We start from the raw sequence: 17594 nt of genomic DNA on the forward strand, positions 1-17594 counted from the left end.
TTGAGTATCATTTGTTTTTGCTTTATTGAACTCATTCAAAATCCCAAATGTTGGTTTGAATTTCACTCATACACTAAAAAAGTTCCTTCAAAAGAAAGAAAGGAAACAGCCTGACAAAGCTGTTATAAACAAAGAAAAGCTTTTGATCAGTAAAACAAAGATGCATTCAACAGTCTCACTTATAAATAAAAAGACTACCATTAGTATTAGTTGTGTGATGACAAAATAAAAACGGGAAAATTCATAAAACAATTTCATAACTCAATCTCATATAAAACATTTTTATCATTTACTTCTGATATCCAACTCACTTTTGGCTGTACATTTTTCATATCTTACTTTTCTGTCTTCATTTTGCTGCATCACATCCAAACACTGGGTGCTGTACACCGACACACTTCCTGCTCACAAACTCACGTGATGGAAGCTCAGTGAAATTAATAACACACACTGTAAAAAGAGGCCTCATTCAGACCACATCTCTCTTTTTTTTTTTTAATATGCACACACACATAAGAGCTTTTTTGTTGTACGTAAACTTTTTCAACTTCCTCTCTTAACTTGCATGTGTATATTGTTGGATTTCTTCATGTATGTATACATTTAATTTAATTTACAAATAAACCCACAACCCGCTTCATGTCACTGATTTCTTTGTTAAGAAAGGCAAAAGAAATGATCAAACACTTAAAGTTATAATCCTTGAGATTTTCACTTAACATTTTTTGGGTGGTGGCGGGGTCCGCCATCCCTGACTGCCTTCATAAACTCACGGAAAATGATGCATGTATGTGATCCAATGTGATTTCATCTCACTGATGAACAGTCACAATGTGCTGAGGCAAACTTGACACTTCCTGCTGCTGCTTCAAATTAAAAGCGTTCAACTGGAGAATCACACAGTGGCTTTTATTGTGACACAGCCACAGGAAATGCAAAATCTTTGTCACCATGTTTTTTTTTTAAACAGTGGCTAATTATTGATTTAAAAGTAAAAACAGCTGCTAAAGGAGTGTTTGCTGTAGTACAAACAGCAGTTGTTTTTACCATGGCAACCACAGGTGTCGCCAAATCAACCAGGTCTGAAATCTGAAGGATTACAACTTTAAAAGGACACAGAAGGAACAAGACACGCCATCTGGCTTAGTGTTTTTGTGTCATGATATTAAAAAGTGTTTTGCAGTTGTTGTTCTCTGAGCTCCTCACCGCCTCTTTGGTCGTCACCATTTAACCCCACCAGCGCTGCCTGGGAGGAGCTGTCGTGGGAGGTTCCACGTCGAAAATCGCCCCTTGTCCGACCGACGAGCAGACATAGTACAGGTTGACGCCCAGCATGACCAGTATTGGGAAGAAGGAGAAGCCGAAGCCGAGGCCCCTGATGCTGCTGTCCAGAGAGAGGCAGAGCCAGTAGATCAGCCTGCAGCACAGAAAATAACACAAGTGATTCGAGGCACATAATACGGATTTACTCCATTGTCTCTGTCTGACATTTATTTATAATCAGCTTCATTTGGATAAATAATGACAAAAAGATCTGATCGACACCCACATCAGCCCACACACAGACTCTCCCCTTTCAGCAGGAACATTAGATGACCTCGCTCCTTCACACCTTTCATCAGTTTGTATGTCAAGTGCTCCATGACTCAAAGGATCTAGACTGATAAATGAAAAGATGCTTTTTTTACTTGTTCTAATTTTCCCTAAATATGTTTTTGATTCTGCCTGAGAATAATTTTTCAGAGTCCGATTGTTCAAGTCATATACATTATTAACATAAATTTGTATTTAAATGCAATACGACGAATACTGTGTATGAGTCTGTATCCAAGATGATTTTGGGACTAGATTGCCAATGTACATAACTAAATAAAATATTTAAATCTGAAGTACCGTACTGTAATTATGCTGAATTACACTGCACAAGCTGTGTGGAGGTTTGTAAACAGATGTTTTGATATACAGTAGTTTTGCTGTTGTTAACTGCAGACCCCTATGACTCCATTTCTTAAAAAATATTCTCCGTTTTTGGATTCTTTGTTCACTGTGGAGGCAAGTGAGAAACAAAGTTTTCTTCATGATATCAAAGCAACAAAGGGCGAGTATTTGCTACACAAATGGTCATTTGGGGGATGAAGTGCTTCTTTAGTATCTCATCCTGTGTAAATGCAAACTGGAAAAGAAAAGACTTTGTTAACCTCATGAGTAAATAAATGAATTGGGCATGCAGCCTTATGAGTCATCAGGTTCAAAACACATCTTCAGTTTAACGAGTTCATGTATAAGTGGAAAAGATGACTGTATTCAAAATGACTGCTGCAACTGTCCATCTACTCTGTGAAACTTTGATCTGTGGCCATGCATGCAAAGTTATAACAGGAAGTAGCTAGTGCTCCCACACACAAGTGGTGTAGACAGTATGGTTAAACTGAGGATTGTATTAATCCTTCCTGATCAGCTCACTGTGTGTTGTAACGATGTGTCTTAGCAGTGTCATGCTGAGAAGGAGAAATGTAATTCTCATTGGAATGAACAACTTAAAGTACAGAAGGACAATTCTTTTGGCCTCGACTCACACATTCATTTAACTGACAAACCCAGCATGAGCTCTCAGCAGGAAACAACACTGTATCTGTCGCTGATATTCATTTGGCTGTTTCAACCACATCAAAGTTCGCCAACGTTAACAGGAGGATTTCACAAGCTAGACAGTTATTTCAATATTCCGAAGACCCACAGATCATTTCATTCCTGAGCCAAAGTGCAACTAAAACTTATTATAGCACCAAGCAGTGTATCAGTCATGTTTGGGAGGACGTGCTTAAAAGTTAAAAACATTTTGAAATATCCACTGTTGTGTACTTAAAAATTAAAATAGCCATCATCACATAAAAAGCTTTGTTTATTTTCATGAAGATAAAAATATTTCCGATTTGGATCACAAAGGCCTTGTTTTAAATGAGTACTAAAAAAATTCCATCAGCCTCAACTGCACTTTGTGTTTAGTGCTTATTAGTATTAGTTAGCATGCTGACACACTTAACATGGATTATGATCATAGTGGACGTTATACCTGCAAAGCATCAGCATCTTATCATTGTTGCTGTGAGAATGTTAGCATGCTAATGCTAGCATTTACCTCAAAGTACAGCCTCGCAGAGCTGCTGGTTTGACTGTAGACAGTCACATTAGTGGCTTTTGAAAAACAGAAACATTTTTTTCAATTATGATATGAATATCTACAGATGCAGCCACTTAGAATTTCCCATTCCTCCGTGATGGGTCCCAGGCAGATCCATGACGGATCCCTGCCAGGACCCTGCCTGGTCCTTGGCTGGCCCTTGGCTGAAATGAGATTGTGTGTGCCTACAGTTAAATCTAGACTTACCCTGTCAGGAAACCAGTGGCTGGGTGACTGGCAGCCGGCTGGCAGCCGAAAGGCTTTCAGCTGGAAGGGAAATTCTAGGTGGATCTGTATATTCCAGCTCCGTCTGTATATTTTCCCTCGTAAAGGAACTTTGACTCATCGGTTTTGTGGTGTTGTATAACTATCAAAAATACTGCCATGGCTGTTTTTCTAGATTTCCTCGAGCCATGGGAACTTTCAAAGTTTGTTTTAAAGCTGTTCACCTCTTATGGCCTTTGCTGCTGCCGTACATATTTAATATTACTGAATTTTTGACAAAATGTATTGTTTTCATTTAACTGACAAAGTCTGGTAAGTGTTGCCTCTGCAAGTGAACATCTCTTTGACACTAGACTAATTGCACCTGTCAACGGAAGGAAAAATCAATTTGTAGAAATAACCATAAACTGTATTATTAAAGTATAATCCTGCAAACATGTAATAACCAAACCAACACTTAGAATCATCTGTACATTCACCCTTCCCTGATCTGGATCTTTAACATTAAAAGGTTAACAGCGAGCACGCATACCTGCCAAAAACAAAAATGATGGTGAGAAGTGGCACCAGTTTGACCAGGTCCTGGCTGATGTACGTTGCCATGACAGCCAGCTGCAGGAAGTAGAAGAGGAAGAGGGCCAACGATTCGTTGATGTAGTGCCAGTGCACCGCCACCTCTCTGTTCACCAGCTTAGTCTGGCAGAGGGGCTTCAGGGAGCTGTAGCGCAGCCGGGCCACGCCCTGCACCACCACACCTGCAGAGGGACAAGTGTCAGTATTACCTGGTTTTATTCTGTGGAAGTTTTACAGTGTTCATTTTAGATTATATTAGGTGTTTCAATGTATGATAAACTAAAACATGAGGTCTTACCGAGCAAGATGGGGATGATGGCGAAAAAGGAGCAGCGCAGAGTGTACACCACCCTGAGGGGGGTGCTCTGCAGCAGCGGTGAGTCAAAGGGAAGAAGGGCGTAACCTCCCCACACCAGGAGAGGGAAGAGGATCCCTGCAGCCGCCGTCGCCAGAGCCAGCCTCAGTTTTTCACTACACAGACGCTCACACAAGTCTAAAGATGGAGAATGGATCATTTTAATACAATGTGCCTCATTTCTGTCTGTATTGGGACAGCACTGTGACAGCGAGACAAAGAGGATGAGACGGAAATCATAGCATGATTCATCTCAAGACATGTAATTATGTCTGATTGAGGAGAAAAGAGATCATAACGCAGTGACACACTTACTTACTGAGTGAAAATGTGTTTCAGAAAAACACTTTAAACTCCCTGGATTAAAACAAACACAGCAATCTGATATGTGACCAGCTAATCAATTATTATTATTCATTTAAAACCCTCCCTTCTAAGAATATACTTAAAATCTTATCTGTTCCTGGCTGCAGGGACTAAATTATTTAAAATCCACAGCACAGCGGGCTCTGATGTTCCTCACATTTGGAGACAAGAAGATTATGTTCCCTTCTTCTTCTCAAAAAGAACAAAACAGGATTTAGAATTACAATGACGGAGTGGCTTTTGAGCATCTGTCTTAATGATAATCTTACTTAATCTGGCCTTAATTTGATTTGATATCCGTTGAAAGAGGATATTTGGCCAGGAAATCACTAAACAGTTAGTAAAGAAGGATTAGGGGGTTTAAGAAATCTGATGCTTGGGTGGTCTGGAGGGTTTAAGGCACCAATCACGAGCTGCAACACCTCTGGTTTGAGATGAAACAGACACCTTTGACATTCCTTTATCTCTCCCTTCATCTCTACTGTCTCACCAATAAAATGCCCATAAACGACTTGAAACAGCAGACATTTTCACTTGTCATAGTAGAAAAAGCACAGGTGTTACCACCGCGTCCATTATAATCAACTGAAGCTGCTACACTGACCACAGACGCCATGCTTGCCAATGCAGGCACCGTGCTGCTCGATGTTAATTTTAAGCGGCTGGTCTATTTATTTTTCTTGGCGTGACTCAAACAGGTACAAACACAGAGCATGCAAACATAGAACTGTGTAATAATGATTACAATCTGTTTAAAGATGAAGCAGCAGATTAACCTTGTGTGTGTTTTTACATTTCACATTAACATAAATCGATGCACCCTGTCGTTGTTAAAACAATCCAGTTAATTAATTCAGCCCCACCTAATAAAGCCAGCACTTCCAAACCCTGCATAATCAGCTGCATTATCACTTGGCGAAACTCAATTCACACACAGTGAAGCTGGCAGTAATCACACGTTGCAGAGATGGAGTCTAAAAAAAAAAAGTGACACATCCCTACCCCATGTATTTCAGCTGTTAGACTTAGGTGAGGTAGTTTCTTTCTACCCAGCTTCACCTGCCAACCGTATCACTGTGCACAAAGACGAGTGCATTTACAGCTAGCACACCTAGCACCACTGAGCTAGTTTCAGCTCAGCCGAGGAGGACGGTATTTATGTTTAAATCTCACACTGTCACAACCACGAGTCTTTCGTCCATGTGTAGATGCACGCTTCCTTCTGAGCGATGATACGGTTGGCAGGTGTAGTTCAGTGGAAAGAAAATAGTTCCTACATGAAACTGCTCACAACAAGCTCTGCGGATTATCATGAATAACTGTGTCATGATTTCTGGAAAGAGAGAAAGAGTGCCATCTAGTTCCATGATATTCAAGTGAAGGCAGACATCTCTACGGACGATATCTCCAACACTCACCAACTCACGTAAAACAATCTAGACTAAAAAATACCAGTGCAGGTAAAATGAAAAATATGTATTGATAATTTTTGGGGTGCTGTCTCTTTAAGAATTCATTTTTAATTCCTATTTCTACACTTTGATGTTATATTAGATTGCTGTTAATTTCATCGGTTAAATTAAACGTGTTTTTTTTCCCTGTTGGACAATGTGCAGATGAAGTGTAAATCAGTCTCTGATTGGCTGTTCCTGCTCAAGTTAACATATGCTCAATGCTGTGACGACTCTTTAAAAAGGTCTAGTTTGTATGATTTAGGGACATCTATTGGCAGAAATTGAATATTCATTACTATGTTTTCATTAGTTTACAATCACCTGAAAATAAGAATTGTGTTTTCGTTACCTAAGAATGAACCGTTTATATTTACATACCCAGCAGGTCCTCGTCCACGGTGTCTGCCATGTTGTTTTAAAGCAGCTCAGAAGGGACAAATCAAACACTGGCTCTAGATAGGGCCATTCACAATTTTGTGTTGGCCGCCGTAGTTCTCCTACACGCTTGTTCCAGTTCAGCAACCACACCACTAGATGCCACTAAATCCTGCGCACTAGACTTATTTGACGAATAACTTTTTACTCCTATGTTTGTTTTTTATGTAATTCTTGATAAACGTGGGTCCAGAGATGCAGTAAAGTCTAGTTTGTGTATATATACTCACAGTACTTGTCGTCCTGTTCTGTCCACTCTGGATAAAACTGTGCTGCTGAGTCAGGCTCCATCTGTGGCTCCTTCTCGATGTCCTTGTCTATGTATAGCTTGCTCTCCTCAGGAAACTCTTTGCTGGACGGACGCACAATCGTGACATGTGGAGTGAAACCCAGAGCAGCTTTCTCTGAGATCCAATTCGTCTCTTCGTCGTCGTCCTCCTCCTCCTCCTCCTCTTCATCGTCTGCCAGTGAGCCGTCTCCTTTATCATCCCGCTGCACCTCCATCTCATCGTCCCTCCACTTCTCGCCCTCAGGCATACTCTCCCTCCACTTGCTCTTTCTGTTGCTCTCTGCCTGGCTCCGCTCCTCTGACAGGTCCTGGCTTCCTCCGCTGATCCCCGTGTCCCTCTCTTCAGGCTCCGAAACTCCTTTATCTGACCAGACTCCCCCATCGTTGTCTGTCTGAGGCCTCTTGTCTTTGTCCCCAGGCCATGGCAGAGTGCTCGGCTCCAGATGTGCAGAGCTGGTCACTTCTTCCTCCTCCTCTTCCTCCTCCTCCCTCGAGTCCTCTCCTTCCTCATCTGTAACCTCACTTCTTTTATCTATGCTGTTGCTTTCTTCTGGCTTTTTACTTCCTCCTATTTGTGGCTCTGTAGGTGAAAGTGTCACCTCTTCAGGTAAATCTGTGACTAAACCACCTGGTCCAGACATTTTTAAATTCAGTTTTCTCTCTTTTCAGTCAATACCCGTTGCAATATCAAGAGTCTGGCTTTTAGCAAAGCTTCTTCTAGTTGCTGAAAGTCATTTTTGGTCACCTTTGTTGACTTCTGTGCAAGAGGAGAAAAAAGTTACAACCATGTTTGAAACAATGTCCTGCTCCACCTTCAGCTTCAAAAAAAAGAAAGAAATCAAAGTTCACTGTTTATCATGGGTGTGTTGCCCTATATGGCTTGTCCTGCTCCTGCACAGGCCAACACTGTGTGTACATGTTTCTGTAGCTGTCAGACAAATCCAGTGAGAGTAAATCAGAAGCGCTGTTGATATATCAGCACTGAATATGTCCAATTATGTGAAGGACATGACAGAAATACATCTTTTTACTACTGTTAAAATAAAGCCCAAATCATATTTTAAGTTCACAGTTCACTCCAAAATCAAAAATGCATACTTTTCCTCTTACCTGTAGTGCTATTTAGCAGTCTAGATTGTTTTGGTGTGAGTTGCAGAGTGTCTGAGATATCGGCCGTAGAGATGTCTGCCTTCTCTCGACTATAATGTAACTAGATGGCACTTGGCTTGTGGTGCTCAAAGCGCTAAAAACATACATTTGAAAAACTCAACAGCAATGTCTCTTTCCAGATATCATGACTCTGTTACTCACGATAATCCACAGACCTTGTTGTGAGCAGTTTAATGTCGGAGCTATTTTCTCTCCACCAAACTACACCCGCCAATCGTATCATCATGCAGAAGGAAGCGTGCATCTACTGCTAGCTCACCTGGCACTAGTAGGCTACTTCATATCATGTGAGATGAAATGGTACTGAGCGTGTCTGGGACTGTGAAACAGTAAAATGTCAGTGGCGTAGGATGTAATCGACAATCTGTAATCTTAAAACGCAAAATCTAGAAACATTAAAAACACTATCCAAAAATTCACCGTCATCTGAGACTTAATTTACGTGCAGGTATCACGGAGCTATGCGCCTATGTGACATTGGCATAGAGTACTTTTCTTATTTAGTTGGATGATGATTAATGTGTCACATAAAACACCTTAAAGTGATGCCAGACTGTTTCTGCTTCTGAAGTAAAGACCGGAAAAGTACTTAACGACTGATGAGGTCGATATGAGCGAAATGTGGCATTTTTAATAACGGGAGCCAGTTAACAGTGTGTGGATTATTTTACTAATAAAATATAATCTGTTATATCCTCGTTCTCATCACAAAGGTGTCTCATGTTATTTTGAGCTGCAGTGATGGAGTCAGAGTGTAAAAGAAGCAGCACCATCACTGTGGACTAAAATAAACTTAATCATTTCAAATCCTGCTAAAATCACGTGGTTAATGTTGTAAACGATCTCTCCGTTTGTTAGAAGCTCTGTTTTAAACCAGTGGAAAAAGAGCCCTAGATCAATGAAGAACTCTTTTTACCTGTCACTCCGGACTTTCGCTCATGGGTACTTTTTCTTTAGTGATCTGACTGGTCAGTGGTTGGGGTGTTGACAGGCTGTGATCCAATACTCCACTTCAGCATACGTTGCCATGGTGATTTATCACAGTAAAAAGTGAACCAGCTTCATAGTACTGAAAACCCAGATTTTACCCCGAAGTTACCTCGCTACCTCGATGTAGCAATTTTATTGATGTAGCAATTTCATTTTATCTTTTATTTATCTATTATTATCTATAATTTTTATATTTGATTTTTTCTCTTTAATCTTATTCTATTTAATGTCCTTTGGTTTTGTCTTGTGCTGCTGTGATACTTGAATGTCCCACCTGGGGGATCAATAAAGTATATCTTATCTTAACTTCAAATCCTGCTTAGTAGTACAGGCCTCTGGTCATGATTTCCAGACAGGGACACTGTTGTTTGGTTTTTCAAAAGTATTTTCATGGTACTTTCATGGTACGAGCAAAATGCCATCTAGTTCCATTACATTAGAGAGCAACTGCTTGTACTGTCAAGTCAAAGTCATTCAGTTTACTAACACAGAAGACAAACTAATTTTGGTATTTTGCTTGAGAAATAACTTAATTATTGATCACTTTCATTCTAATTTGGGGGAATTCATCTTGGACTCTGCACTGCAATTCAATTCAATTCATACAATAAACACAAATTGAAGACATAAGATTAGCCTATATTCTTGCGGAAAAACTTACACAAAGTACATACAGTACGAGAGTTAAAAACAAATGCCTATTGCACAAACCCCTGGGCCAGATGATGCACCTTTAAGTTTAAAATACCAACATTAACATTTCCCCAAAACTGACACACCAAACTGTAATGTTAACAATTTGTAAAACATGCAGCCTCTTAAAGATTTGCAGAGAAAGTATTTTACAATTCAGGACTGACAACAGCGTGATTAACTAAATCCATGCTTCCACCAGACGAGATCCAAAATCTAATAAATCTGAAATTCACTTGTACTTGACTTATCTGTGCCATGTAAGGTTATTCTACCTGGCCAATTATTAACAGGAAACACTGAATCATTTCAGACATAGCGCCGGATACAAGCTATTTAAACATGGCTGCATTCCTGCTCTCTGAAACAGTGTGGACTTTGCCTGTCTGCCACAGTCTGACTACAAACAGCAGGCTGTGACACCAGCAGCTGAAATATCCTTAATGTTAAGTTAATGTGTTGTGACTGTGTGATGAAGGTATAAAAACATGGCTGGGGTTGTAATAAAATCAAAGATAAGTAAGATATATTTTAAGCTTTAAAAACAGGCTCTGTCAAGTCTAATCAGTGTTTTGAGTCTGGTTTCAGGAGGCATTTGTTAATGTTTAAAAACATGAGTACAGCCTACTCTATTTCCCTGTGAATATCAGATTATGTACTGTATTTCCCTCTCAGTGTCAACTTAACTTACTTTACTGTTATGGTCCTTTTTCAGTTTTAACCAGGCCTAAATTAGTGCCACACAGTACAATACAAACACTGAAACTCTTCTGTGAGAGCAATACTTTGAGCCTGAGCTGTCAACAGCCTACTTTAGTTTTTCACTTTAAAACAGCCTTTGTTTATCAGCTGTGTGGTAGAGTCTGCTGTAAAGTGTTACAAAGGTTTCTCCCTCCTGTACACCCACCGAGGTGCAGCTCATTAGGCCTGACACCGACCAGGGAGGAATGTAGTTTCAGGCTGAAGCTAAAACTTGTTCAGCAACTCTGTCTTCAGGACCCAGTCTTATGATACTGTGACACAGATAAAATAAACTGAACGTTAATGGCGGACGTACCTGTTGTTACTCCGGTCCCATCACCGAAACAGTCCGTACCTTTGTGTGAAAGTAGCGCGCTCACTGTTTTAATTTGTTCCTCACAGAGGGAGTGAAAAGTTACCTGGCAGGTGTTTCCAGGTGCCTAATCCACAGAGAGCAGGAAACGGTAAAGAGGTGTCACTCTGATGCTATTTCCACCCACTGAAAACGTCACCAAACGTCGAGTTTGACGTCTTGTTGTAGTCCTTTTGGCCCAACGGTCACTTCCCTCTTAAGTTCTATATAGAGCCAGTGTATGGTTTTCTCATTCTGGGGCTGGCTGACTCCTCGGAAAAGGACGTCTGCTTCCTACGTAGGCTAGATATGAATGGCTCATTCCAAGGTGACAGAAAACAGATCGTTGGTTACATTGATAAAAAAAAAATAAAAAAAATAATAATAATACATCCCCCTAAAATGTACATGCTGGACCTTTAATAGCATGTGCTTTTGATTTAATAATTTTTGCTCTTAATTTAATAAGTCATGTCCTTAATTAGTAATTTGTGGTTGTAATTTAATAGTTTGTGCTCCCTAATAATTAGTGATGTCAAATAAGAAATTTGTGATTTACATATAATTCATGCTCTTGATCTAATCATTCGAGCTGTCGATGGAGGAACATGCGCTCTCTTTTTAATACTGTCTGCCTATTTAATTCATTTATTTGATCTACATTTAATAATTAACCCTCTCAAATTAGCAATTTGTGCTCCCAAGTATCCGAGCACTTCCCAGGCTCCAAACTCTGTCTTTCTTTGTAGGATTTCTTTCTTTTTTTTTTTTTTAATGCCTGAGTTATTGACTCAGGATCCATTTACTATCTCCACAGCTGACTGATACAACAAAACAGCTCTAATTGTTTTTTAATGAGTAAAATGAAATGTTATATATATCTATAGAGCTTATCTTAATTAACAGATTTTTTCAGGTAAGTTAAAAAAAAAAAGGGGGGGGGGGGGGGGATATAGTCTGCACTTTCTGCATGCCAACAGGCACTTCCTCTTTGTGTCTTAGCCTTATCTTGTTGATGTTTAATTATAAAGTAGGAACCTTGATACTTAGAGTACATTATACCGTCTGCAGTTGTGAGTGCATCTTAGTAAAAACACTGGTCACTGTGATAACAAATAATGCTAATGCTCCCAGCACAGTATTTGTTAGCAAAACAGCAGATCAAGTTGTACAGGTTTTCCAGATCAGAGTGATTCATCAGTCAAAACACACACACACACACACCTTTCTTTTAGCCTGACTCAACATAGCATCAGTCAGGTTATCAAACAGGGCCAGTGAGGGCGGAGCTGATACTCACAGTCAATACAATAAACAGAGAAATACTACCGCCTATGTGTTCGCCTACATCATTAGGTTATGTAAACTGCCTGGAGATGGATAATTGAATATAAAGAAATTAATAGGACATAAAGGGACCTTGAGTCTGATCCAAACGTCACACCACATAGTGGAAATTAAAACAGCAAGATCAACATTTTATTTCAAGAGCAAAATCTCACAAATTATTGACTTTTTCTTCAAAACACACAAAATCCAAATATGTCCACTTAAAATGATTTGACGTCACAATGCCGGATTGAATTTTGATGTTGATAACTTGACACACCGAAGCACAATTTGGCATTTAGAAACTTCAATTGTTTGACCAGAACCCTTAAGATGTTAATATAAGTAATAATGATGTCACACAATTTCAACACTAGGTGCTTAAAAAAACAAAAAAAACAAAAACAAAAAAAACCAACAAAAAAACAAGCACAAAAAACAGTAAATGAATGTTTGTGAAATCAGATCACTTGAATTTAAGCTCATGACAGTCCCAAGTTAAAGAAAACAAAAAAGAAAGGGATTCACAGCTACATGTCGACATTAAGAAAATTGAGTAAAATAACTATAGCAATAGTTTAAACTAAAAAGTAAATGTTATAAGCGGAGGAGGAAATCTTCGCGACTGTGAGTGGTGGGAGGGTGTTTGATGCTGAGCTTTTCCTGCTGTCAAGGAATGCATTAAAAGCAGAACAGCTCATTCAATGAAGTAACGGTAACTGATGGTACATTCAACGCTTTGGCAATTAAGAGAAAAAAATAAAAAAAATAAAGACACAATAAAACAGTGAAATGGCATTGAGAAACTTACGACATCATTTAGACGTGTTTTATCTCGCAAGCACTCAAGCTTTTCTCGCAGATTCTTCATAGAGAGCCGAAGTGAAACCGCAACATCCGGGTTTTGGAAAAACAGAAATGACGTAAAATCTGGTCTCACTCCACAGGACTACATGTGGTTCTTATATTGTTGTTTATTCTGCATTTCTGTATTAAGCAGACTTTAACAATTTGATACCAATGAACAAACAAAAAAATTCAAGTTGTAATTCTGTGTGCTTGAGTTAAGTTATCTCGGCAGTTATCAAATAACAAAGTTAATTATCATTAAAAACAGCCAGTTTTTCCACCCTGCTTTCAAACTTGCAGCAAACTGCACGATACATTGTTGCAGTTTCGCCCTTGCTGTTTAAAAATTATTACAGTATTTGAATTTACAAGTCAAAAAACGTACACGTCACTACTGGGCAGACTCTGGTTTCAAATAATTTCACCACTGCAAGATGGCAGCTGCGGTATCCAGGACATTTTGATTTCACTTTTGTACGATGGGAGGAAGTGGAGATGCGTCATCCATTTTTAAAAACGGTCTATGGTTGAGCCCTGGTTTAGCCCAGTACTAAATACAAGTTAACACACATCAATTATAATTATCTACTCATTAAAATCCCCCTCCGCTCTTCCTGTAAAAATATACTGACGACACATTTAGCCACCAGCTAACCCCACCCATCATACAATTCCACACTTGACAGTTAGCTAATGTGTCTCGGCTAGCAGCACAATCTCATAATAGATGCGAGTTGGGAAAAACTTTTACATTTTCAAAAAATGGGATAGAGCCTAGCACTGCTCTGTATTCAGTTTGTCCTAAAATATAAAAAGTAAACCCAGGAACATTTAATTTTTCTCAGAGACAGATGAAAGAATGAGAGATTGTGTTGATTTACAGAGGCTAGTGGAGCAGAGGCTAGCCCAGATGTGTCGTCAAGACTTCGGCTCTCTATAATTGTACTTTTTTTGTCTTAATTTTATTTTCCCGTCTCTTCTACATTTGTTTGGGCTTTTTTTTCTCCTCTTCCAAGTCATTCCCCAGCAACTGTTTTACAGTTAAACTGACAAACACTACATCTAAAAGCTAAATGAAAACTAGAACAATCAGTCTATAATAATAAACTCTACATGCTAGTTCTAGTAAAAGATTATTAGTACTACTGCTTACTCAGATGACAGAAATAAAGTACTTTATATAAAAAAAACAAAAAAAAACAAACAAAACAAAAACACAATAAGATGGACAAGTTAGTCAGGGAAACAGAAGAGCTGCTGATATCTATCCTACCTGACTGACAAAATGTTAAAAACCGCTTTTAGATTGTTTTCTATGACTTAAACAGCAACTACTACAGCAACTTTTTGGTCAGACCGGGATGGTTCATCAAGCCTGGTTACTAACTTCAAAGCTTGCATCCTGATCGATGGACGTCTCTGTATCTTGCTCGACCTCCTCCTCTTCTTCTTCTTGCTGGACTTCTTCCTCTACTTGTTCAACCTCCTCTTCTACCAGCTCTCCGTCATGCTCCATCTCCTCTTCTACCACCTCTCCTGCTTGTTCCACCGCAACAGGAGACGACTCATCCGTTGCTTTTGAATGGTTGAGCGAGCTGTCCAGCTGTGTTTCACTTCTGACTTTACTTTTCTTGGCTGAACCCTTAGGGCGGCCCCTTTTCCTTGGGGTGCCAGCATCACTTTTTTGAGCACTTGGGGGACGGCCCCTTTTCCTTGGGGATCCGACATTGGGGGTGCGTTGTGTGGACGCAGAGGCAGACAGACCCTTGCGTAAGTGAGCGCCTTTCTTGGACTCTGACTTGCGAGGCCGACCACGGCTTCTGCGAGGGGTTGTGGGAGTGCCCTCTGGAGTATCAGCGCGTGGATATTTCCTTGGCCTTCCCAGTGGCTTCCATACTTTGGGCTTTTTCAGCTCCTCGGGTGACGGTAGAGGGTACTTTCTTGGCCTTCCCCTTTTGGCTGGTTGTAGTCTTGGTCGTCCACGCTTCCCTTTCCCGGGCTTGCTTCTTGGAGTTCGGCCTACCTTAACGTGCAGCTTGTATGCAGGGGGTTTTTTGTTTGGGGAGCCTTTAGGCCGTCCTCTTCCCCTCTTAACTGACTGGGAGCCATCTGTGACCATGTCTTTCTGTTGTACATTTTTTCTTGGCCTTCCTCTCCCTCTACCAGACTTTGCCAAGATGCCATTGGGTGTATCTTGTGAGTTATTCACCTGCAACTTTCTTGGCTGACTTCTCCTCTTCATAACGGGGGTACCATTTGCCTCGTCCCCCTCACTGCCCCCCTCCGTCTCCAGCCTAGGTTTCTTATCGAGGGAGCGTCTTTGTTTCTGAGGTGTTACAGAACTGCCTTCATTCTGTTCACCTGTTAGACTTTCTGCCTTGCGCTTCGTAGATCCTTTTGGACGACCCCTTTTCCCTTTTGGTGCATCAGAGCCACCGTTTGGTAAGCCTTCAGCATTCTCTGAGGTGCTTGTGCTGAGAGACTTTTTTGGCCTGCCTCTCTTCTTAGGAACATGGTCTGTTGTTGGGCCGTCTTCATTACCGGCCTCTTTAATTTGCACATCTTGGTCAACTTCTGCTCCTTGCTGCTCTATGTTTTTTTTTAGTTTAGGACGTCCTCTTCTCCTCGGGGTCTGTGGGGGCCCACCGTTGGAAATTTCGGAACCCGGCTCTTCTTGGTTAACGTCTGTAACACAAACCTTCAGCTTCTTTGAGCCTTGCGGCCTCCCCCTTCCTCTTTTAACTGGACTGTTGTTGGGTTCTTCTACAGCAGGCTCTCCCTCATTGCTCGCCACATCTCCTTGTTCTGTCTCAGCCTTACTGATCTCTTCTTCCATACTGCTGCCGTCAGCTCAGACCGCCTCTGTAAGGTTTGCACCTGTAAATTAGACATTGAAAAACACAATTAATATTTAATAACTTATTCTGTGCATTAAACTATTCAGTTTTGATTATATAACTGGGGATAAGCGTGATTGAACAGGACTTAAGTATTGCACAATAGTAAAGTTATGCAATGTTACAATGAGAAATGTTTCTATTTAAGGTCCATGAGTTCATAAGATGATTAAGTGATTAAATCAATGAAACATTTGATGTTTCCAGGTTCTAAAATGTAAGCTTTTGATGCTTTTGTTGGTCTTACATTAGAGTAAATTGAATATTTTGTAGGTTTGGGACTTCTGGTAAATTTCATGATGTCACCTTGTGCTCTTCGATGTTGTGAAGGGCATTTTTTCCACAGTTTTGTAATGGTCAATAGATGAAAGGGATTACTCATATTGCAAGGTTTTTGCTCTTTAATTTAAAAAAAAAAAAAAAAACCTACAGCTTGACCCCATGTTTTAACTAACAGGCCGATTTATGTAATAACCAGAAAGTCTTGTAATATGACCCAGCAGATATTCTTATGTTACAATTTCTGGCAATCCAAGATAAACTGATATATCCAAATAACAATATGTCTCAAAAAAATATCATAATGTTAAAGAGCCTTGGTAACACAACAAAAATGTTTGTCTTACTGAAATTTTAAACAGTAAAAATTAATTCTGTGTTTAAGATCTGATGCAATTTGCTCTTCTTGAACTTTACAGCAGAATAAAGGGTAATTTAGGCTTTTCAAAATAATGTAAAACTGAACGCCAGCCTTTACAAAATAAAATAACAATAAAAACATTTCAAAATCTGTGTCTTTATCTTATCTGCTTAATCACTTGCAGTTAAGTACTTGTGTGTCACTGTGGTTATTTATTACTAATACCAATCTTAATTACATATTAATTTTAAATCTGCACGTTATCTGAATTTAATGTTTGAACCTGTCAGACGCTTTACTGATCCACTTGAAACAGATTAAAAACATTTTCCATTGAAGAAAAGTTATTAGTAGTGAAAAATAAATTTTGGCTGCAAAATATTATTATTACACTGCTGCTAAAAAAGGCGGAGTGAACAAAAACAGGCCACATAAACACTTAAGTCTGCAGACTAAAATAGCACACACATGTGCATATTTTTAAATATTATTTAGAAAGCAGTTACTAAATTTTACATTATTCTGTTGTTATAAAACACTTAGATTTTGTACGGCCATGTCTACTTCCTGGATTGCAATCCTACAACGGCGGGAACATGTACTCCTCGTCAAGTGAAATGGCGGCTAACAATAACATGCAAATGATAATCGTTTGGTGTTCTTTGGCTGCATATTTTCGGTCTGGAACATCTGCAAATTATTTTAAAAAATAGTAAAAGCACAATGCATGAACAACTGTGACTAAATTACGATCAGTTTGGTGAAATTTAAGGCCTTGAACAACCGCGACGACTATGGACCAGATTGTATTCCAGGTAATAGTCAGCCTCAAAATCGACGGTGATGGAAAGAGTGGCGCGAGGCGTGGAGCAGAAAAATACTGCATCAAACAGAGTGCATATCTCACCTTTAAGAAATCCTCTGTGAGAATTTGTCTTATTTTTTCACAAATTGTTGGATCATCAGAGAGCCCGTCTAGTGAAAGTCTGCGTTTATTGTTGCTGTGATGGCTGTTTAAATTTGCGATCACTTCCGGCCGTCCGTGACGTTTAGGA

At 39.7% G+C, this 17594-nt stretch overlaps 2 protein-coding genes across 3 annotated transcripts; both read right to left on the reverse strand.

The window, feature by feature from the left end:
• On the reverse strand, positions 1–11091 carry LOC126384075 (transmembrane protein 79-like). 2 transcript variants are annotated; one of them, XM_050034949.1, is made up of 5 exons: positions 10789–11091; positions 6820–7632; positions 4278–4472; positions 3939–4161; positions 1–1417 (listed from the first exon to the last, which is right to left on the reverse strand). In XM_050034949.1, exons 2-5 carry the CDS (start codon positions 7517–7519, stop codon positions 1228–1230), a joined length of 1308 nt encoding a protein of 435 aa, XP_049890906.1. In that variant the 5' UTR covers positions 7520–7632; positions 10789–11091; the 3' UTR covers positions 1–1227. The 2 variants fall into 2 exon arrangements, with proteins under 2 accessions (XP_049890906.1, XP_049890905.1); XM_050034948.1 differs by having other exon boundaries at positions 6820–7635.
• A 1186-nt stretch (positions 11092–12277) lies between these two features.
• On the reverse strand, positions 12278–17594 carry LOC126383846 (chromosomal protein D1-like). The gene is made up of 2 exons (XM_050034563.1): positions 17447–17594; positions 12278–15879 (listed from the first exon to the last, which is right to left on the reverse strand). The coding sequence occupies exon 2, from the start codon at positions 15836–15838 to the stop codon at positions 14372–14374; it is 1467 nt and encodes a 488-aa protein (XP_049890520.1). The 5' UTR covers positions 15839–15879; positions 17447–17594; the 3' UTR covers positions 12278–14371.

This window comes from Epinephelus moara, chromosome 22 (assembly GCF_006386435.1).
Source record: "Epinephelus moara isolate mb chromosome 22, YSFRI_EMoa_1.0, whole genome shotgun sequence".
Taxonomy (NCBI): Eukaryota; Metazoa; Chordata; class Actinopteri; order Perciformes; family Serranidae; genus Epinephelus; species Epinephelus moara.

Excerpts from the sequence above, each read along its gene's own strand:
- LOC126383846 (XM_050034563.1), bottom strand. The coding sequence starts at position 15,838 with ATGGAAGAAGAGATCAGTAAGGCTGAGACAGAACAAGGAGATGTGGCG.
- LOC126384075 (XM_050034949.1), bottom strand. The coding sequence starts at position 7,519 with ATGTCTGGACCAGGTGGTTTAGTCACAGATTTACCTGAAGAGGTGACA. Across the intron at positions 4,473-6,819 it reads AGAACAGGACGACAAGTACT|ACTTGTGTGAGCGTCTGTGT; the intron begins GTGAGTATATAT and ends CTCCATCTTTAG. Across the intron at positions 4,162-4,277 it reads CATCATCCCCATCTTGCTCG|GTGTGGTGGTGCAGGGCGTG; the intron begins GTAAGACCTCAT and ends GTCCCTCTGCAG.